Below are 23,563 nucleotides of genomic sequence, written 5' to 3'. Positions count from 1 at the left end.
TATGGCTTATTTTATGGCTATGTCTTATTTTAGGAGAAACAGGGTATACAGAGGGAAATCTTCAGAACTATGTAGCCAGACAGCGCACATGCTACCTTACTAGAGATCATGCCACTCTGCCTGATTGCTAAGCAATGCCTCCCCACCTGTTTCCCCCCTTGGCTGGTTGACTTTAACATAACAGAATTAACCCTTAAATTACAAACTGAATGAACCTTGCTGTTGCACTTCCAACAGTTGTGAGGTTAAAATGAGATGAGGGGGGATAATGGATGTGTTGTCCCTCAGGCAGGATGAAAACTGTGGCAAATAAATAACAACAAAAAGTTCTGGTACCAATCTACTCCTGGTCAAGATGCACTCAGATTAATACACCAGTGGAAGAAATCTAATTTCCTGGCAAGATTTGGGTCTGATTTCCACAAGGCCTGTGCTACTTTCAAGAAGAAAAACCTATTCATCCCCAAAGGTTCCAATATATCAGCATTTTAAACAGATGTGCTTGATGCAACCTGCCAGAGGACTTATGCAATCGGTTCTGTTTGTGTGTCGCTCAGTGCACAGAAAATGTTCCCACAGCTTCTGCTGACGATGTGCAGGAGGATCAGGATTAAACCAGCACATCCAGCACTTTTTATTACTCTTCAGCCACCCCAGATTAATTTAATCTGATCTGTGTGTGAGCCGCTCCATTCACAGAGTCCAGGGACGGGCGCACCCTCTGTGTCCCTTCTGGGCTGCTGAAGTGCTGGTGGGCTTAGGAAGCTCCTGGTTTAGAGCATGATGACATCTGCCTTCTGCCATGTAGAGCCCTAATGGCCTCGATAGAAGGCACGTCTCACCGGGATGCCCCAAAAGCTTCCCTCTCTGAGTTCGGAACAGCAGGGCAACAAACCACACACAGACAAAATCATTTCAGAGATTGCAGCAACCACTGCCCACCCTTTCAAGCCTATCTTTGGCATCCTAATTGACTAGAAACGTGCTCTTTAAAAAGGAAGGAAGGAAGGAAGGAAGGAAGGAAGGAAGGAAGGAAGGAAAGTGGGCTACCTACCATTAAGAGGGACCACATTGCTTCTCTGTGGAGTGTCTCCTAATTGTGAGGAACTGAGCCCAGAGCAATGATTCCTACAACTGGGATCCTACCCCACCTTTCGCTGGGAGCAAAGCAATTGCACACCTGTGGCAGAGACTTGGCAGCATTTGCCCAACGCCAGTGGAGAGTGATTGGGAAAAGCCAAACCTAGGTCTAATAATAATAATAATATCAGGACTTTAAACATGGGCAGTTAGAGTTCACTCGAAACATCTGTATATTTCATTATCTCGCTTTTCTACTGCATCTTTATGAAGTACAGTGGTACCTCAGGTTACAGACGCTTCAGGTTACAGACACTTCAGGTTACAGACTCCTCTAACCCAGAAATAATGCTTCAGGTTAAGAACTTTGCTTCAGGATAAGAACATAATTCGTGCTCTGGTGGCGCAGCGGCAGCGGGAGGCCCCATTAACTAAAGTGGTGCTTCAGGTTAAGAACAATTTCAGGTTAAGAACGGACCTCCAGAACGAATTAAGTTCTTAACCCAAGGTTCCACTGTATACCAATGCAGCGAGGATTTCTCATATTCCAGTGCATCCCTGTCTGGGGTGGGGGCTATTGCTTTTGTTTGTTACTATGGTGTCCATTTTTGTCTTTTTATATTGCAAAAAATTTTGTATTTTACATTGTAAACCATCCTGTGATCCTCGAATGAAGGGTAGTATAGAATTTAATTATTGATGATGATGATGATGATGATAATATAGTCAACCCTATAGAGACACAACAAACTGCCTCCTCCAAGGATAGGCCTTCTCAAGTCATACCAATGGTCCATGTATTTCACTGGCTCCCAGCCTTTTTGGTGTGGCAGCCCTCAAGGGCCAAAATTGCTTGGCACCATGGCCCATTGATTTATTGTCACAGTTGTCATAAAATCATAGAACTGTAGAGTTGGAAGAGGCACCAAAGGTCATCCAGCCTTTACAACATGACAGCAGAACAGGAAAGTTGCAAGTGGTGCCCATCCTGCTAGTTAGGGATTACAAACATTATTTGGGGTTTACTTACAAAGCCAGCGACCCACTTGCATAGGATTGTGACCCGCTGGCGACCCACAGGTTGGGAAACGCTGATCTATCTCAGTACTGCCTGCACTGACTGGCACCCACTTCCCAGAGTTTTAGACAGAGAGATGCCAGGGAATGAACCTGGGACATCTTGCCAGCAAACCAGGTGCTCTTAAACTGGCCCCTTCCAATCCTTTCAGTCTACCTTACAGGTTTGGTATAAGCAGTGCAACAAATTAACCCGTGCAAAGTGCTTGGAACCCTCTGAAACACTATACAAATGTCGAGGGCATGGGTCTTGCCAAATGTATTTAACTCCTCTGCTGAAATCAGATGGAGTTAATACGGTAAACTTCAGCAGCAGCATCGTGTTATAAATCAGCCTTCACCAAGCTGGTTGTCCTCCAAATGTTTTGGGCCACAACTCCTGCCAGCCCCAAATATCTGGCGGGCAACGGGTTGGGAGAGGATGCCCTAAACTGTCCTATTTATTTACAGGTAGGTAGCCAGCCGTGTTGGTCTGCCGTAGTTGAAACAAACAAACAAAAATCCTTCCAGTAGCACCTTAGAGACCAACCGGTAAGTTTGTTATTGGTATGAGCTTTCGTGTGCATGCACATACCAATAACAAACTTAGTTGGTCTCTAAGGTGCTACTGGAAGGATTTTTTTTTAGTTTGTCCTATTTATTATCACCCCATGTTAACAACATTATTTTATTTATTTATCTGCCCCAGCACTCCTGTTCAGGGGCAGAGCATCTGCTTTGTATTGTGGCACGGACAGGCCCAATCCCCCAATGACATTTCTGGGGGAAAGCACCCTGCCCTAAACCCTGGAGAGTGGCTGCCAGTCAGTGCAGACAATCCAGAGCTCAGATGGACAAATGACAACCAATGTGGCATAGTAGTGGTTTGAGTGCCGGAAGAAGACTCTGGGAGGCCAGAGTTCAAATCCCGCCACTCAGCCCTGGAGCTCACTGGGGGCGACCCTGGAAGCATAGGAGCCAACTCCTAGGGGCCGAGGTCCCTTTGCCCCCCCTAAAATATTTGAGGGGCCGCCCCCCTTCAAATTTGATGGGCATTGCCATTCAAATAGTGTCCAAGTGCCACATCATGTGATTATGCAGGGTGGGGCTTACCCCCATATTTTATTTAAGTGGGCACCCCTGCTTGGAAGCCTCTTGGCCTATCGTACCTCACAGGGTTGTTGCGGGGATTCAAGGAGGAGGGGTAGAACCATACACACCACCTTGAGCTCCTTGGAGACGAAAGGGGCATATGAATGGAGCCATAAAATAAATAAGCTGTGGACAGCTCGATTGGTTACAGTGCGGTGGTGCTGATCATGCCAAGGTTGCAGGTGTGATCTCCATGTGGGATAGTGGCATATTCCTGCTGCATCGCCGGGGGGCTGGACTAGACGATGCTCAGGGGTCCCTTCCAACTCTATAAGTCTATGAAGTAAAAAAAAAAAAAAAAAAAAGAGCGCTCAAATTCCGTCCTCTGTTCCTCTGCTCTCCAAGGTAATTGGTAGATGCTCCCTGGGTGTGTTGGTGTGTATGTGTGACACAACTCTCTGGCAAGCTCTGCGGCTCGCTCGCTGGCTCGTTCCCCAGCCAACCCCCCTGACAGCCCAGGAAGGAGAGAGAGGGAGGGAGGGAGCCGCGCGCCAAGGCGAGAGCGTGCGCGCCGACGGACTGGCGCTGCCGCCGCTCCTCCTGCGCTCAGCCCGCGCCGCTGGAGGCAAGCAGGGCGCCGGGTGGCGAGGCTGTGCGCGGGGCTCGCTGCCGCAGGAGATGCGCCTCTCCGGATTTTGAGTCGCTTTCTCTTCCACCCCCCTCTCCCAATCCCTAACCCCTACCCCCATCCCTCCAAAAAAGAAGAAGAAAAAGAAAAAAGAAGCCAAGATGACGGTCGAATTCGAGGAGTGCATCAAGGATTCGCCCCGATTCCGGTAAGAAAGAGCCTCGCCGATTTCCGTCTCTCTCTCTCTCTCTCTCTTTTTGTTATGGTTGCAAAACGGCTCGCGCTGAAATCGCTTCGGATTAAACCGCCCCCCCACCCCGCCCCACCCCGCCCAAGAACAAGGCGCAGTCTTGATGGGGCTGGACCAGGTCTCCCCTCGAAGCCGGTTTTCTCCATCCTTTCCCCCCCCCTCCCCACCCCAAACCGTGACCTGCTTTTGGCGTTTGTACGGGGTGCGTTCGGCGTCGCGGTTTGGAAGCAGGTTGGCGTCTCTCTCTCTCTCTCACACACACACACACATACTGTGACGGGTTTGTTTAATTTATTCGTTGTTAAAGGCGGGGAAAGGAAGAAATGGTCGTGGTTGGGTTGGGTCGTGCAAGGAGCAAAATGCCTCTTCTTCCCGCGTCCCCCATTTTTTTGGGGGGGAAATGCACGATGTCCTGCCCTTAGAATGCAGGCTAGAGAGAGATTCAGGTTCGGTCTGTGCAAAAACCGCATGGAAGAATTCAACAGCTTTCATGGAGGATTTCATACGTACGTACACACACACACACACACACACACACACACAGTTGCCGTGGAACATAATGGTAGGGAAAAGGGGGGCTTCGTTTTTCAAGCCACCCCCCTCAACATCTTGATACTGATTTTTTTTTTTTAAGCCTCTAGTCCCTGTAAGATGAGCAGCTGGAAAAAAGAGACACAGGGGGAGAGGGAGGGAAGGCTGTCTAGGACTGCCTGTCTAGGACTGTCTTCATGCCTTACAAAGGCTCTTCCCCCTCTAATCTCATTAAGGGAGGTGGGAAAGAGACAGAAGGATCCAGGAAGCAGGGGTGATCAAATGGATCCACGGAAAGGTGGTTCTGTCCGATGCAAACAGCCTTGTCCCCGAGAGGGCTGGGTCCTCCTTAATGAGCCTCATGAGGTCTAGCGGCATAGGTGGTGTTTTGGGAAAAGGAGAATCTAGGATGCAGGCCTGATGATCCCCTCTATGGAGGATGGGGGCTCAATGTCAGCCTCTTCTACAATGAGTGGAAATATAGTATCCCAACCAGCTTTAAAAAACACACACACAAAAAAAAAAACTGTGTGTGTGTTTTGTCTGGCTGGGTCCCTCCAATCGCAGAGACTTGAACGCCTGGTGTTGTACAAAGGGGCACGCACGCACACACATCCATTCATCCGGAGGGATCTCAGCTGGGCGTGAGAACAGATAAAGGAAAGGTGGGTGGTGTCAAGAAGCCTCGTCTAGAAAGGCAAGCCAGAAGACGTCCGGAATGGCAAAAGAAGCAAAACATTATTAATACTATTTAAATAACAACAACAACAATAATAAAGAGAGCGAGAGAACTCATATTGATAAGGCTGGAGGGGGGGTGTCGTTTCTCCTCCTGCTCCCCAAAGACATTTTTTTTTTTTTTTTAGCGACTAAGCGAGAAGGGAAAAGGAGAGAACTCAAGGATGGGGAGAGATCAAGGTCATCTGCAGCCACGCGTGTGTGTCTGAGATGGCGGGGGACAGGGTTATGCCGCAGAGACCACCCACCAGAAAGGATGTGATGGCTCTTGTGTTTGTAGCCGTGGAGATATTGGTCAGTGATACGGGCTTAGAGTGCAGGAATAGAGCATCGCCAGCTGCAGATTTCCTGGAAGGGCAAAGGTACACCTTAAATTAGGGAGGAGAGAGACTGAGACAGATCTTTGTATGCATCCATGAATTTAATCAGGAGCAGGGAACCTCAGGTCTGGGGGCCAGAAGTGGCCCTCGGGCCTCTCTGTCTGGCCCTCGGAAATCTCCCTCGTCCATACCCCTCACTGGCCCTCCTTGAGTGTTTTTGCCTGGCTGGAATGTGCCCTTGAACTCTGATCCTGCCTTTCTGCTTGCCTGGGTGGAGGATGCAGAGGGGTGTGAGAATGTGTGCGTAGAGATTAGTTTCCTGTACAAAGGTACAATTTGCACCTGTTGCTTCACGCACTATTGGCATGTGGCCCCTGGAAGGTTGCCCAGCAGGGAATGTGGCCCTCGGGCTGAAATAAGCTTCCCCATTGCTGCATGTAATATTTGCTTGTATTGCGAATGCCCGTACATGTTTGGACATATAGGTTTATATGCACAAAATGCTATAGGCTGGGCTTGTTGTCGGTCTGAGCAAAGTGTCCCCTGGTGGGCTCTCTCCCTGTCCATCTAAGTTGCACTGGGCAGCTGAATCAAGACACCCTTTCCATTTCCCACAAGGCCTGTAACCCAAAATCACCCTTGGGTATTATGGAAAGTTCAAAGTGTGGCTGAATATCTCTGTCAAAAGGAAGTATTTCTCCAGGCAGTGCAAAGTATGGAATTTGCTCCCATAGGGGGCAGTGATGGCCGCCAACTAGGGTGGCTTTATAAGAGCACTGGACAAATTCACGAAGGAGAAGGCTATCAGCGGCTACCAGCCATGATGGCTGTGTCCTGCCTCCTCTGTCAGAGAGTTGCTGTTGCGCCAAGATCCTGCTTGGGGACTTCCCACGGAGACATCTAGCTGGCCACCGTGAGAACAGGGTGTTGTGCTAAGTGGGCCTTTGGCCTGATCCAGCAGGGCTCTTCTGATGTGCCGAGCTCTACCGACAGAGGAAAGATGTGTCCATCACATCTTGAAACCTGGAATTGCTGTCCTAGGCCCAGGCCCAGACCACAATGCTAAAGATGCTTATCAGGAGTAAGCCAGGGAGACTTACTTTTGAGTAGACATGCATTGGCCTGCATAACAGTCCTGGGCCACGCTGTCTTTCGTTTGAAGACCTCATCACCGGAGCTGCAAAAACACCAGTCGGTTTACATGGTTTGGCTAATCAATCAGAGCTGCAGAAGCTGATGAAGATTGAGGTTCCGTTCCACTTGGCAAAGGCAAATTTTTAATCCGCGCACCTGCAAACAAGAGGTCGGGATATTTTACAACACAGTCCTGCGCATATCCACTTAGGTGTAAGCCTCACTGCATCTGACAGGGCTTACTCCCGAGTAGGCGGGTCTAGAAATGCAGCCCTGTTGTAACAATAGCATTAAAAGAAAATTATAAAAGTCAACCCATTAGGAATGTTCGTTTATCATTTCATAAACAAAACGTTGCAAAAAGGTGCTTTAACTGAGGTTTTGGTAATCTGCAAAGTGAATCCAGTTCAATCCCAATTTAAATCAATGTGCTATTTCATTGGTTAATTGGTTGTCGGAGAGCTGATTAGTCTATCTGTTCAGCTAAGGCTGTGAAGCTCTGTGTACTTTCTTGGGAGCAAGACCCACCCACCCCCAATCTGTACCATACACTTAAAGCACTATTTAGCAGCCATGGCTTCCCCAAAAGAATCCTGAGAGTTGATAGGAGACCCCTGTTGCCCTCATAGATCCATGACTTGCAGAGTGGTTTTACAGTCAATCCCTTTTTCCAGGAAAGTCTGGGAATTGCAGCTCTGTGAAGGGAGTTAGGGGTTCTTGTAACAACTCTCAGCACTCTTAAACTATAGTTCCCAGGATTCTTCGGTGGAAGCCATGACTATTAAAGTGGTATGGTGCCACTTTAAATGTATGGTACAGATGTAAGTGACACTGGACTCAAGGTGGACTTTCTTCTGGGTGAACATGGCTGGACTGTCAAAGTCTCTTCCCCCCAACTTTTGATTGATAATGGTACTCATCAGATTATCATCCACTTCCTGCTCGGGGGCAGAGATGTTGGGAAGACCTGGTGCTAGACCCTCAGTATCCCAGCAGCACCAACCACTGACACTTGCTCTGTATCAGCCTTTGAAAAACCATCTGCAGCCAGAAAATGCCAATTAAATTTCCTGCTATGCTGCAGAGCAGCCTTCCCTAGAATTATCTCCAATTGAGTCCTACTCAGAGTGGACTCATTGAAGTTAACGAAGCTAAGTTAGCCGTGTACCTCAATCTCAAGAAGTCTATTCTGAGTAGGGCTAACACTGGGCACAGCCCCATATCTGGTGCTTTCCAGAGGTTTTGGAGTACAGATCCCATCAACTCCAGACACCATGACCAAAGTTAAGGGGTGCTGGAAGTTGTGGTGAGAGACTGACTGACTCACTGCCAGGTTGGGTGCAAAATTTAAATGGAAGTTCCAGGGCCCAACAAGCTGACTAGTGGTCCACCTCACCAGGTGAGGAAGAGGGCCTCTAACATAGCAGCAGACCCACTAAAGCGTGCTTTGCCCAGGGCATCTCCAGACCTACCTGTGGCTCTGACACCAGGAAAGGTATAGGCAGGTCGTCTACTGTAATGTTCTGCTCCAATGCAGGAGCCCACAGAGAAAGCAACAAGAGTGGTCAAAGATTGCTGGACCACAGACACCTCTGAGTGAGCAACTTGCTCTGATAGAAGTTGGGAGCAGACTGATGCCTTGTATACCTCCTTCGAGCTCCATCTCCTCTGGCCTGAAGATGGACACTCCTCTATTTCTTCCTTCATGGTTTACTGCTGATAGGAGGCATCTGGTCGGGGAAAGGTGTCCATGAGCAATAGGGGTCTGATGCACTGGTCTCGCTGCCTTCTGCTGTCAGCTCTGAGCCCTGACCCAGACCTGGCTCCCCATCCTCCAACTCTGTGTCCAGGTCATTGCTGGGTACAGAAGTCATGACATCTACCCTCGTTAAAAATCTATGCTTCATCATGCAACTGACCTAGGAAAGGGGGATTATACACTTAAGCAATAATCTCTGCTTATGGGTCGTAAAGGTTGGTTGGGACCTTGGTGGTTAACTAGACCAACCCCAAGCTAAAGGCAGGCTCTTGCAACCACAGCATGCCTGATATGTAGCTATCTGGCCAGTCTTTAAATGCCTCTAATGGAGTAGAGATCTCCTCCCTACCCTCATGCAAGCTCATTACTATTTTTCTCTGTCATTAGTAAGTTTCTCTGAATGGAATGTCTCTGAAAGAACACCAGCGTGTATTGCGCTGGTCATAAGAAGATCCTGCTGGATCAGGCCAATGGCTTGCCTAGCCCAGCATCCTGTGGCCAACAAGATGCCTCTGGGAAACTCACAAGCATGCTTTGTTGCAGCTGGGGCAGATGGAGGTGTCCGGTTGTGCTGCTGCAGATGCACCGTGACGTTTCTTCTCTCTGCGCTCCTCCCAGTGGTCATTCCTCTTCTGGTCACTGCTGTGGATGCATGACTTGGCTGTCTTGTCTCCAGGCACTGCGGTTGTCTGCAAGGGATTGATGTTGCCAGCCTTCATGTGATGTTCGCAAACATCTTAGTAGCATAGAGTTGGTCTGCCAACGGGCCTGGTGCCTGAAGCCAGCTCCCCATAGAGCACACCCTTGGGGACCCCACCATCTTCCATTCTGTGGACATGACCAAACCAGCAGGAGCCGAGCACAACAACTTTCCCCACTTCTGACTCCCAGGAGCTTTGTATTCAGCAGTGGAGGTAAAGCCCTAAGAGCTGGTAGTCATTGATAGCTTTCTCCTCCATGAGTTGGTTACATCCTCATCTAAGTTGGTGGCCCTCACTGCTGCCTGTGGGAGAAAATTCCATAGTTTAACTCTGTACTTTGTGAAGGTCTTCCATTTGCCAAGTCTAGGCAGTTAGCCAGAGTTTTGATTTCCTTCCGTTCATCCTTGGCTTTTCTCCTCCCCCCCCCTCCACCCAAAGCTGCAAACAAGCCCCTAAACGCGGCACACACAAAAAGCCATTTTGATGCACTCGTGCGATTCTGCATGATGTCGGGGATCGCTTGTGCACATCAGTAAGGAGAAGCGGAATAAAAGACCAGAATAAATGGAAGGAAATTCAAGCTGCAGTAACCTTTTCTGTTTCTGGAATTAGTTCTTGGTGGTGTCAGTGGGAAATCTGATTCAGTTTGGATTTAAAAGCAAACCTGCTTCGTTCACACTTTTTTGGCACAATCCGTGGACCAAGATGCAGCTGCCTTTCAAAATCCTCACTTCTCCAGATTTTGCAGCGTGGTGATGTGTACAAAACTGCGGATATTGGTGATGATAAACATACAAAATGCAACATTCTATGGGAAATAACTTTGCAAAAATGTGTATATTGGGCAGAATTGTATACAGATTTCATGGAAGAAGATCACATTATAAAAATTTGATGAATTTTTAGGTGGGCTTTTAAAAGAAACAAATAAATTGCAAACTGAGATGGAAATGTGGAGCACTGAACTTTTATTTCGTAAAATTTATAAACCGCTTGATTGTAAAAGCAAAACTCTGAAAGAGGCCTACAAAAAAGTACGCTCTGAAAAATGAGAAACAGAGAGAAACCAAAATTTGTCCATTCCTACTTAGAAATTAGTAATGAAGGCCACATCTACACTATGCATTTAAAACACAAATGATACTACTTTAAACAGTCATGGCTCTCCCCAAAAATCCTGGGAACTGTAGTTTGTGAAGGGTTCGGAGGGTGCACAGAGCTTCAGTTCCCAGAGAGGTTTAAGAATCAGCTCATCTTCCAAGGGAACTCTGGGAATAGTAGATTTGGCCATAATTTCTGGCTGGGGCTGATGGGAGTTATAGTTCAACAAGATCTTTCACATCACCGCTCTAATGGTTCAACCAGGGACTCATTGGTTATTTTCTATTCTTGTTTGTTTTTTGTTTTTTGTGAACCACCCTGGGATCTTCAGGTGAAGTGTGGTATACAAATTTAATATAGTATAATAATAATAATTTCCACAAGGAACCATGTGCTAGGGATGGCGAATCAGCCCATTTTCATTTTTCTAGCCTTAAGTTCCATTTTTCACATTTCCCACCCATGTTTGGAAATCTCTCTCTCTTAGTCCTCAAAAAAAAATCAGTAAAATTTCTCCTAAGGTATACACAGATGGATGAAGTTTTGCACAACAAACCCATTTTTGCACAGCCATTTTCCTAAACACAATGACTTTATGTTATTTTCACTAATTTTCATTAATATGCACACTTTACCCCAGTTTATGCATTTCTTTCCTTTTTATTTTCACACATTCCTCGGCTGGAATTTTGCATTGCAAAATTCAGAGAAGTGAAAATTTCAAGGGACGGCTGTGTTTCATTTTGCATATTGCTTTTGAAAGTGTGATTTATGTAGATACACCTTTATTTATTTATCATATTTGTGTTCTGCCTTTTCCTCTCCAAGGGGCTCTCCATTGTTCTGCCAGTCGTCATTTAATCCCCACAACAGCCCTGCGAGGTAGGTTGGCCTGAGAAGCACTAACTGGCCCAGTGAGCTTCATGGCTGAGTGAGGATTTGAACTCTGGTCTCCAAGGTCCTAGACCGACACTCTAACCACTACACCACACCGGCTCTAAATGGGAACTGTATCATATGTCTCCTATACCCTTTATATACCCACTGCGTTGTGGGCTCTCCCTGCCAACCCAGATTCCCCGTCTTACATTTGAAGAAAGTCGGAACAGATACCCAGGCAGAACAAAGACTTGGAGCAACAGATCCAGGGAATTATATGCATTTGTACTATGAACAGGAACCCAAGCGGCCGATTTAAATAACAGCTAGCGCCTATTGCGCTGCTCTCAGACTGCGTGGACCTTTTTCTTTTGGGGCCTCACTCAAATGCCTCTGATGGCTTAGCCCAGCAAAAAGAGAAGAGCCACGGAGGGGTTGCCCACCAGTGCCTCCATATAGCATCGTGCCAGAGCAGTGACTTCACCAGCCAGATGTCTCTGTCCCTGTGGCCGTGACCCTTTGCTAGGTGACGTCAAGATGAATTGTATAGGTCTGCGTGTTTATTTACTTAGTGGCTGAGCATGAGTAGGCTTGGGGCCAAATGGCTTTGCTTGCTAGGAGTGAGGCTGGGCTGTTCATTAGGGTCCCATTGTTGCAAGCACAATCCCCGCAGTCCGATTTGTGGCCTAATATTCTCTATCCCTGTTGGTTTTTGTAACGGAGAACCTTTCCCAGCATGAGGCCTGCATTTCCAAACCCCAGGGGCGTTCCCAACCCCGGGTGTCTGGGCTGTTTGTGGTTACTCAGAAGTGACAGAAATGCATACTCTGCACATTCTCAGAGGCACTGGGAACTCCACACATCCCAGCACATTGGAAACAGATGCTGGGCTGGCTCTCACTGCAAGTGCTGACTGAAAGGGAAATCCCTTGGAATCTGATGACTGCCTAACATTCTTTCGGGGTGATACATCCTTTAATATCTCGTGCAATTAAAGGGGGTGGGGGAAAACAGCAACAAACCATCAAACGCATTAAATCATCTGTGTCACCGATTAAGGTGAAAACGCATCCATTTCCTCTTTTAATCACCCCGCAGAAACAGTACACCTATGATCCCCTCCTCTCATATATATGTCATGATCTGTGGCAAGTCATTTCAAGCTGGGCGCTGTGAGTAATTTGTTAAGAAGAAACAGCGGTATGCTTCTGAATGCCAGCTGCTGGGAATCACGAGTGGGGAGATAGTGCTTTTATGCGTGGGTCCTGCTTGTGTGCTTTCCAGAGGGGCATCTCGTTGGCCATTGTGAGAACAGGATGCTGGACAAGATGGGCCTGATCAAGTAGACTCCTCTTTTGTAGCTCTGGAGAGGCCAAATGCAGGCGCCTGTCTGCGGTGCGATTCAGGACTCGTGTCTTGCTTCCTTTCCCATCAGCCTCTGCTGGATGAGGGTCGTTCTTCTGTGTCTCTGAGTCATGCGCATTTGGACCAGTCAGGGTTGAGATGGACTTGCCTCGTGAAAAAGAGGCTTATGTGCGGAGATGCTTTGAGCTGGTTCCTTGAGACAAGTTGCTTCTTGCATAGTTAGAGTGAAGGAGCTGCCCACCTAAGCTATTCTGTCCTATATCACCTGGGAGACCAGGGTTCAAATCCCCACTCAGGCATGAAGCTCTCTGGGTGACCCTGGGCCAGTCACCTTCTCTCAGCCTAACATACCTCACAGGGTTGTTGTGAAGATGAAATGGAGGAGAGGAGAAACATGTACACCACCTTGAGCTCTTTGGAAGAAAAGGTGGTCTATAAATATAATAAATTATAATAATAACAATAGTCTTCAGGTGTGGTCAAGGATACTGTTCAGTCTCCAGTGTTTGACGTAAGGGCACTTCCAGATGGTCCATTTATTGAGCCTCTATCCTGATTTCTTTGCAGGAAGATTAGATAAAGTTTGCTATTTAATGAAACTTTCGTTCTGATGTGTTTCTGGGGAAGCTAGAGGATGTTGTGTCCAATCAAGTGCTAGTCTTTTTTTCCTTATTGCAGAAAGCTTGAGTTTTTTTGGGGGGGGGAGCAGGGTTTTTGCGCAAGACCCTCCCCATCAGCTCTCCGTACCACACATTTAGAGCACATGGCTTCCCCAAAGGAACTTGGGAACTGGAGTTTGTGAAGTGTGCTGGCAATTCTCACTAATCTACAATTCGCAGAATATTTTGGAGAAGCCAAGTGCTTTAAATGTGTGAAGGTGACCAGAATTGTGTGGCCTTAATCTGCCGGGTTGTGATTGGATCCCACCTGAAAACAGCAGCTGTCTAGGAAAGCCCTACAATTCATCTGACAGCCCGGCCAGATTCTGCAGGTGAAACTGAGGATGGGGGCACTATTTTGCTTTTCCCCTTTTGCAGCAAAAATGAGGCACCTTCTCTTCCATATGCATCCACAAATTTTTTCAAAGGGAGACTCTTGAGTTGAGCTGCTGAGTTGGGATATATAATTTGCAAAATTTGATGCTATCAAGCCTGGGCTCAATAGGGACTGGGTGTGGCTTGCTGTACAGAAATTAATGGTCCCTCTCTATATGCTATCTTTGTCTCGTCTTTTGGAGCAGGCCACACCTACTCCGATTGGAACTTGTCTTTTGACTGGATCTCATTGTAATTTATTCTGCCCTGTGCAATATCCCTTGGGGTTGATTGACCTTTTGGCATTCCCCCTCCCCCTTGGAAAAACATTCCCAATGAGGTTAACAATTCAAGAAGCACCTGACACAAAGCAGGGCTATAAAAGCTTCTGCCACAATAAGTTTTTCAAGGTGCTACAAAGCTCTTTGTTCTTTTCCTTACTGCAAAGACTCAGCAGAATTACCTGTCCTCAGATGAATCTGCTTTACAGCCTTTCTACCTGAGTCATTAGGCTTGGGGCAGGGAGTGTGACCCGCTCCCGAAGCATATGAATTGGCAAAGCAAGACGGATACCATACACAGATTTCTAAAAAGGGACAATCACTTCTCAGTTGTGAATGGGCAAGCACCCAGTTCCCTATTGAGCCCAACTCTGATGATGCCAAACTTTGGAAACTGCTTCACACCGGGGTCTCTCTCAGAAATTTTAGTTTGCTGTCAAAGTGCAACATCGACACACTGGAATTTGCAGATGGAATGATCAAGGAACCAAAACCATTCAGAGCTGTGACTCAGACCAGGAACATGATCTGACCTGGTTCATCTAAGGATAGATCATTTGCACCTTTGGCGCTGTAAAAGTAAATCTTTGGGGTGGTAAAAATGCCAAAAGAACCTCCAATTTTAATTCAGGGTGGGAGAAGTGTGCTGCAGCTCCTGTAAATTTTGGAACTTCCAATCTGTAGGCTGGTTCCTTTTGTGCACCTTGTAGAGGCATGCATAGTTTGCGCTCAGGTAAACACACCTAATTACCTTGAAAGACCTGTTTGGAGTGCATTTTTTCCCTTCCGCTTGATGCTGTCATCCAGTTGGCACACAGACGCCTTTTGTCGCCTGGCTAATGCAGCCACAGTTGTTCCTCAGTCACCCAAAAAGCATTGCTGACTCCTCATCATGCACAGTTAGGAAACCCAGAGGTGCAAAGCAAAGACCTTAGGAAACTGCCTTTTGCCAATTCAAGACAAATTTCTACAAATTTCAGTGGGTGTACTGTGAATATACCATAGTTGGATACAAACCCAGTGGTTGATTACTGCTACTACTACTACTACTACTATTTTAAATTTATATACCGCTCTTCATCAAAAGATCCCAGGGTGGTGTACATTAAAAATACATTACAAAACATCAGTGATTAAAAAGCATACTGACAGCCTAAGAACAAAATAGTCATCATAATAACAGTCCTCTCTCTCTCCAAACACCTCTCATCCTCTTTCACAGGCCATAGATTATTTAATAGCCATATGGCCTAGGTAAAGAGGAATGTTTTTGCCTCTCTGGGGAGAGCATTCCACAATCAGGGAGCCACCACAAAAAAGGCCCATCTATGATCACTTCACTACAGCTCTCCTGGATTTCAGATGGGGAGGGCATTCGCAGCTGAAATGTCAGGGCCTGAATGTGGGGCATTCTGCATGCAAAGCAGCTGTCCTAGTACTCAGCTATAGCCCCTCCTTTCATAGGAACATAATAAGAGCCTGCTGAATCAGGCCAATTGTCCATATTGTCCAGCATCCTGTTCTCACAATGGACAACCAGATGCCAGTGAGAAGCCTGAGAGCAGGACCCGATCACAAGAGCACTCTCCTTTCCTATGGTTCCCTGCAACATGTATCCAGAGACATATTGCCTTTGAAAGGCTGAGCATAGCCATTCATAGCTTTGTCTTCTGTGAATTTGCTTCATCTTCTTTTAAAGTCATCCAAGTTAGTGGCCACCGTAGTTTAACTATACACTCTGTGAAGAGGTTTCTTTGGTTTTTGAATGTGGGAGGGCTGATCTGGTCCACTTGCGCCAGCACCCAGGTTTAAGGCCAAGACCTGGTAGTGCTCAGTTTGCTGTCTGCATTCCTAATACCTTCCAGTTTAATTGATAGAGTGCCCCCCCCGGGGACTCTCATTTCCCAAGCTCCCCAAAACCAGTGTTTTGGAAGGAAGCAAAAGGTCTTCAAGCAGCCTTGCAGACAGCCTGGTGTCATGCCAGTAGGTTGGTGTATTGGGGCGCTAGTCCAACCGTGGCTTTAGAAGAGGGACAGATCTCAAAGGGAGCCCAGCATCCATTCCACAGACGCCAAATGCATATGCTTCTCACGCCATGCAGAGAGCGCCAATGTGACAATCGCACCCCAGGAGCCTTCTTCTCTAATGGAGGCTTCTTCAGCTGCTCTGCTGCCTCTCTGCATGTCTGTCAGCTGCATTATGTTCCCAAGCGATCACCTGGAGTTCCTGCATATGCTTCAGAGGACACTTCTGCAGGGGGTGGCAAAGAGCATCTTCCCAGCAAGGAAAAGCTAGAATAGGCTGCAGTTTGGCGGAAGAGCCTCTCTGCTTTGCATGCAGTAGGTACCAAGTTCAGCCCCCAGCCCCACCAGTTAGGACTGGAGGAAATTGAAGCCCTGGAGAGCCACTGCCAGTCAGTGCGGATGGTATGGAGTTAGACCAAGGGTCTGACTCCGTATAAGAAGGCTTCCTATGTTCCTTATCTTGAGGGAAGGGTTGTAGCTTTGTGGAAGAGCATCTGCTTTGAACACAGGAGGTTCCAGTTGGAATCTGCAACACCTCCAGGCAGGCCTGAAAAGGAGCACTGCCTGAACTTCTGGAGGGCTTCTGTCCATCAGCATAGACCAGAGAGAGGTGGTGCTGACCTTTAAAGCCCTAAACAGCCTCAGTCCAGTATACCTGAAGGAGCGTCTCCACCCCCATCATTCTGCCCAGACACTGAGGTCCAGTGCCGAAGGGCTTCTGGCGGTTCCCTCGCTGCGAGAAGCCAAGTTACAGGGAACCAGGCAGAGGGCCTTCTCAGTAGTGGCACCCGCCCTGTGGAACACCCTCCCACCAGATGTCAAAGAGAAAACCAACTACCAGACTTTTAGGAGACATCTGAAAGCAGCCCTGTTTAGGGAAGCTTTTAATGTTTAATAGATTATTGTATTTTAACATTTTGTTGGAAGCCGCCCAGAGTGGCTAGGGAAACCCAGCCAGATGGGCGGGGTATAAATAATAAATTACTAATACTACCACCACCACCACTACTACTACTACTACTATAGTTCTCCTTATCTGCCCCATCCAACATGGCCAAGTGCCCAGGGATGATGGGAGGCGGATTACAATATTTTAATGATAATTTTGTCCTTTTGAAAGCAGTGTTTTACACGTTAGTGTATAGATTGCCGATTTGCGTAATGTAAAAAGGCAGCACAGAGATATTTTTTATAAATAAAACAAGTCTACCCATACATGCAGAATGTTGGCATGTGTTTTAAACTGAGTTTTAGCTCCTCGTTGATTTTTTTTTTTTTGGAAGGTTTAAAATAGTTTTAAACAACGTTTCCCCCACAGATTATTTCATTGCTTTATTCTTTTTCTAGACTGCTTCGCGGTTTTGTTTTCTTAAACAATCAGGCGGTATAGAAATGTTACGAGATGAATAAAAAATAAAAATCTCAAGGACTGCAGCCCTCAGCCTGCTGTCAGCTGATCACTCTCTGGTTCCAAGCCCCTGGCTGAAAAAGCAAGGGATGTATTCAACACCAGGCCTACTCAGAGTAAATGCACTGAAATGGATGGACATAAGGAACAGGATCAGGCCAGTGTCCCACCTGGTCCAGCATCCTGTTCTTACAGTGGCTAGCCAGATGCCCCCAAGGGAAGCCTGAAAGGAGGATTTGAGCAAAAGAGAACTCTCCCTCCCTGTGGTTTCCAGCAACTGGTATTCAGAAGCAGGGCCGTCTTAGAGGGATCGGCCGCCGTGGCGCAGTGTTCCCTTGGCGCCCCCGGCGTGCTGCCTCTCCGCCCGCCTCCCTCCCGTGCTGGCCGCCCCTCGGGAGGGGGGGTGGGCGAGTGGGGGACGAGGGGCGTGGCGCTGGCGCTGTGCGGGGCTTTGCGCACCCTTCCAGCGCTCCAGCTGGGGCTCCGGGAGGCGGGGGCGGCTGGCTTTCAGCCCGCCCGCCCGCCTGTGGGGGTGGGGCTTTGCGCGCCCTTCCAGCGCTCCAGCTGGGGCTCCGGGAGGCGAGGGCGGCAGGCTTTCAGCCCGCCCGTGGGGGGGGGCGGGTTGGGGAGGGGCTGCCCAGTATGTCGGTGGGCTCGCAGGGGCGCCCCTGGGGGGCCTGGCGCCCTGGCGTGGCGCACCACCAGCCTCTATGGACGAGATGGCCCTGTTCAGAAGCATTGCTGTCTCCAATTGTGACAGCAGAGCACAGCCATCACGGCTAGTAGCCATTGACAGCCCTCTCCTCAACAAATGTGTCTAATCCTCTTTTAAAGCCACCCAAGTTGATGGCCATTGCTGCCTCCTGTGGCTGTGAGTTCCAAAGTGCAACTTTGTGCCCCGTGAAGAAGTACTTTTTAAAAATCTGTCCTGGATCTTCCAACGTTCAGCTTCATTGAATGCCCACAAGTCCTGGTGTTATGAGAGAGAACTTTTTCTCTCTATGCACTTTCTCTGTGCCATGGCATACATTATTTTTTAAACTTCTGTCATAAATTTATACCATGTCAGGGTTATTTTAATAGGTCTGCTCCAAGTTGACTGAAACCCCATGCCTTCATTGCTACTGAGAAGGTCTAGAAAGCCAATTGGATGGACTTAGATCTGGGAAAGCACACACAAGCTAATGCGTCCTATGTATATTGGCCTCCGATTTCCCCCTTAATGGCCCATGAGCCTCATCAGCTTCCAAGTATGGTCCATTTTTAATAGCCTGCCTGTGGAAAGCAAGAAAGACAAAATAGAGGCCGAGCTGGGATAACAGCATATATTTATTACAAAGGATTAGGACGTGATGTCACGATTCAGGGGTGGCGGAGCCGAAGAGGAAATGATCACTCAGCTCCTAAATAAGCAGAGAGTTAGCCCAGTCTAAACAGATTTATGTAATTCTGGCGTGCAAGATAATCCCCCTTCCTCCCCCCATCCCCAACAGGCAGAATATGTTCCCTTGCAGTAACTGGGACTTGATAATGGTCACTTTATTCATTAGCAAAAGCATTTGCTCTTCATAAAGGATGTGGGCAGCAGAAGCCTTGGCCTTGTGAGGGGATGGGGATCCTCATGTTTTGACAATTTGTAGGAACATTGTAATCCTTGTGTGTGTGTGTGTGAGAGAGAGAGAGAGAGAGAGAGAGAGAGAAGGATGCTTGAGTACTTTGATGCCTTTGAATTCCATACCGGCTCATGTGATCCCCACTTCCTGAACTAATGTTTTGCTTTTCAACTTTTCTTTTCTTTTGTGATTTATGTTATTTTGGTTTCGGCATTTGTTTAGATGTAAAAAAAATGAATTGCATTTTGCAGTCCATGGTTCATTGTGAATTGCATTTTGCATTCCACTAGTGGGGAACCTCAGGCCTGGGGTCTGAATATGGTCCCCCAGGCCACTCAGTCTTGCCCACAGGACAATCCCCAGGCCACACCCACTCCTAACCCACACTCCAAACCAGCCCTGTGGGTATACTTCCTTGAACTCTAATGCCTGGAGAGCTCTACCACTGAGCTAGGCCCTTCATCAGTGGGACAGATGACTTGGTTTCAGCACTTTGCAATGCCACAGCTGTCCAGAGAAAGGAAGTTCTTGCTGATATCAGGCAGAGGAAGAGAGGAGCTGGTGGGGAGAGGGGGGTTGAAGCGATGGGATGGGAAGCAGAAAATGGGCTAAGAAAATAAACTGGGGAAGCACAGTTGGGAGACTTTGGCCTCAGGGTGGCCTTCTGGAAGCAGGTCTGGAGGAAATGCAGTTCAAAGAGCAGCAAGGAAGCCCAGACTTCCTCTACTTTTGTAGGATGGGGTTGCTGGAGAGCCAGTTCCCTTGGTATCCTTTGCTCCTTTGCTCCCAGAGGGAGCAGCTTTTAAAAAAATATTTTTTATTAAAGATTTTCTTGATTTACAAAGGTATGTGTTAATGTCTCTCTCATATTTTTTTCATGTAACATTTTTAAAAATCAGTTATGTTTGTTGAGACATTAGGAAGAAAAGGGGGGAAAGAGGTGGGCGGGGTGGGGAGATGGGTGAGGTGACGATGTTTCTATTTTACTTAGTATATGTAGGGTTTGGTGTCAGCATTGTTTGTGCAGGTTGTTTGTTGTTCGGTTGTGCTCCTTTGGTGGTGAGAGAGGTCAGGGTTGGCGTAGGGTGTGATTGTTCATTTGTGGTTGGCTGTGGTGGTCTTTGGTTTCCTGTGTGAGTGGGGTGGATGAGTGGTTTTGATCAGGTTAGCCATATTGATTTGTATGCTGTCGGTAGGTTTTTGTCATTGTCTTGTTGGGCTGTGTGTATGATGAAGGGGAGCCATACCGGGGTGAAGGCGTCTTCTTCTATTTGTCCCCGTGCCAGTTTCAGCTTACTGGTTAGTTTTTCTAGTAGGGCTGTTTCCCATACTACTTGGTACCATTGGTCCATGCTTACTCCTGGCAGGTCTCTCCAGTGTCTGGTTATGATGTTTCTAGCTGCTGAGAGTAGGTGGGTTATGAGTTCTTTGTGGTGTAAGTGGGCATTGTTGTCTTGGAAGATGTTTAGCAAGACCAATTCTGGGGTGATTTCTAGCACTTGCTTGGTTAGAGGGAGCAGCTTTTAACAGGACGGGCAACAGCTCAGTTGTAGAGCAACTGCTTGGCATTCAGAAGCTCTCTGGTTCAATCCCCAACGTATACAATAGATTTGTAGAGTTGGAAGGGACCCTGCGGATCATCTAGTCCAACCCTCTGCAATGCAGGAATATGCAGCTACCCCATATGGGGATCGAACCTGCAACCTTGGCATTATCAGCACCACACTCTCACCAATTGAGCTATCCAGGCTCTAGGTCACATTGGTGGAACCTGAGACCTTATGCATGCAAAACAGAAGTTCTGCCACTTAGCCATGGTCTTTCCCTTAAGACACAGGGATATGGAAAACTATTTTACACTGAATCAGACCATTGGTCCATCTAGCTTAGTATTGTTTACAGTGATTGGCAGGGGCTCTTCAGAATTTCAGGCAAGGGACACACCTAACTTAATCTGGAGGTGCTGGGTATTAAACCTGGGAGCTTCTCCACACCACTAAGATGTGGCCAGTCCCCATCCCTGCTGTGGGGCATTGCGAGATAGGTGGGTCCTGGTATCAGCCGCCGACCACATGCCCACAGCCACAGAGCACATTGCAAAGGACCTCCCTGAAAACTGACGTGGGGCCTAGCTGGATGACCCTTGCAGAAAACCAGACCCACTTTGGGGCTCCCGAAGGCTGTCACGTAGGCACAGAATCCCATGTCAGATCGCAAGAAGGGAAAGTCAGGCCAAAAATGGAGAGAAGAACCCAAGCGTGAAACAGGAGGAAAAGCGGTTGGTGCTCTGTGCTTGGAAGCTCCTCAGAGGGCCAGCGGCGCAGCCACACCCCAGACTGGAGACGAGAAGCATTTGGGAAGGAGCTTTGGAGATGCCCTCTGGGTTAGGCTTTGTTGTGATGACCCCTGAAACTTTCCTCCACATACCACAGTGCAGCCCACTCATAAAGCTTCCCTTGTTTCCGATTCCATGGGAAGGAGACGGGGCCGCAGCGCCTAGCGTACAACTCCCCCCATTCATTTCCTTTTCGAGCAGCATTGGTCCAGTTTTTAATTTTTCTTTCCCCATGATTTCCCTAAGAGTTTTGTCATCTGCCCAGGCCCGGGAGTTCGCGAAGTCAGGCATGTCCTCGTAGGGCGCGCCGGGACAGGCTGTTCTGTTTCCTATGCTGAATGCAAGCCTATGTGGGGTTGGATCTTTCAGACCCTGGAGTTTGAGGGCAGCAGTGATGCCATCTTCCTCCAAAGCCCTTCTCAAAACTCCAGGAAGCCTTTGACACAACCCTCTCTTACATCTGTGCCCTATATGGCTTAGGCCCAGGCTATCTGAAGGACTGTATCCTCCCATGCGAATCTGCTTGATCTCTGAGATCTTTGGGGGAGTCTCTCCTCTTAGTCCCACCAGCCTCGCAGGGACACTTTGTGTGGATGCAGGAGAGGGCCTTCTCGGTGGTGGCACCCAGACTTTGGAACTCCCTTCCTAGAGAGGCTAGATTGGCTCCCTCCTAGCTGTCCTTCTGCCTGCAGGTGAAGGCTGTTGTATTCAAGCAGGCCTTTGGGAGCTGACTGCTTTTTATGTTGATGGCTTTTAAGAGTGTTGTGCTGTTTTTATTATTTGTATTTTAATAGATTTCTTTTTTATATTGTTTTGATTTTGTTAGAGTTTAATTACTTTTTAATGATGATCTTTTATAGATTTTTAGCTTTTTATATTTTATCTGGGTTGTTTTAATTTGTGTAAGCTGCCTTGAGTCCCGGTCTGGCAGGAAAGCAAGACAATAACAACAACAACAACAACAACAACAACAACAACAACAACAACAACAACAACAACAATATTGCTGGGGTGGGGACCCCCAGGCCTGGGATCTGAATGCAGCCCCCCAGGCCTCTTATTCAGGCCCTTGAGACTCTCCCCCACTCCACAGCCCCTGGTTTAGACAACTCTCTTCTAGAAAGATGATTTTGCTCTGATCACTCCCAAGGTTGGTTCTCGCTGAAGTTAACCTCATTGCCGCTGTCTCTTTGTCCGCTGTCTCAGAGGGAGCTGCAACAATTCAGGCGGGTTGAAGATCCGTCATCGTAAGTGGCTTGCCTCGGCCTGCTAGCAGAAGGACAGTTTCCTCGTTAATTGAAGGTGGGATGAGAGTAAGATGGAGCGAGGCAAATGGAGATTGCTGACGGCTCTTCTGATGGTTACAAATGATCCACATGAGTAGGCTTGCCAGCTCAGGGGAAATTGCTGTTGCCTGTGGCAACTGTGGAAGCTGAATTCCAATAGTATTGTGATTTATAGATAATATAAGCACAAGAACGTAAAGATTGGCTGCTGTATCAGGCCAATGGCCCATCTAGTCTAGCCTCCTGTTCTCACACTGGCCAACCAGATGGCAATTGGAATCTCACAAGTGGGACGGTGTGCAGCCACCTTATCTAGTACCCATTGCTAGCTTTATCCTCTGGATTCATCACATACTGCTTTAAAGCCACCCAAGGACAGTATAGTGGAGATTAACCCTCTCTTGCATCAGGCCCATCTAGCTCAGCATCTTGTTCTTACAGTGGCCGGCCAGATGTTCGTAGAAAGCCCAGAAGCAGGAGTGCAATGACGCTTTCTCCATTTCTGATTCCCAGTATTTCCAGAGATGATTGCCCATCTGAAATATTAGAGAGCTACTGCTGGTCAGGTCAAATTTGGATTTCAAGACTGATTCTGATAAGGATCTGGCACGTGGAGGAGAAATGATAATGATAATAATAATTTATTATTTACACCCCGCCCATCTGGCTGGGCCTCCCTGCCACTCTGGGCAGCTTCCAACACAATATGAAAATACAATAATTCACCAGACATTAAAAGCTTCCCTAAACAGGGCTACCTTAAGATGTCCCTTGCCCCTTCTGTGGGGGAAGGGCCATTGCTTACATGCAGAATGCCCCAGGTTCAATCACTGGCATCTCCAAGTAGGGCTGGGATAGACTCCCTGCCTGAAAACCTGAAGCGCCACTGTCAGTCAGTATGGACAGTACTGACCTAAATCGACCAATGGTCTGACTTGGTGTAAGGCA

General features: G+C 47.7%; 1 protein-coding gene across 4 annotated transcripts in view; it reads left to right on the top strand.

Annotated features, from left to right (window-relative positions):
* Nucleotides 1-3,784: 3,784 nt before the first annotated feature.
* The window catches only part of ACAP3 (ArfGAP with coiled-coil, ankyrin repeat and PH domains 3), a 135,589-nt gene continuing 115,810 nt past the window's right edge, over nt 3,785-23,563 (top strand). For 3 of the 4 annotated variants that reach the window (XM_033156310.1, XM_033156314.1, XM_033156311.1), the window contains exon 1: nt 3,786-4,064. In XM_033156310.1, coding sequence (XP_033012201.1) covers nt 4,018-4,064 — 47 coding nt within the window. In that variant the 5' untranslated portion in view covers nt 3,786-4,017. Of the gene's footprint in view, nt 4,065-23,563 lie in introns of all 4 variants that reach the window. The other variant, XM_033156309.1, reaches the window with a different exon arrangement.

This window comes from Lacerta agilis, chromosome 8, assembly GCF_009819535.1.
Source record: "Lacerta agilis isolate rLacAgi1 chromosome 8, rLacAgi1.pri, whole genome shotgun sequence".
Taxonomy (NCBI): Eukaryota; Metazoa; Chordata; class Lepidosauria; order Squamata; family Lacertidae; genus Lacerta; species Lacerta agilis.
The sequence above is the reverse complement of the archived record's forward strand: the minus strand, read 5'-3'. Positions and strand labels throughout refer to the sequence as shown.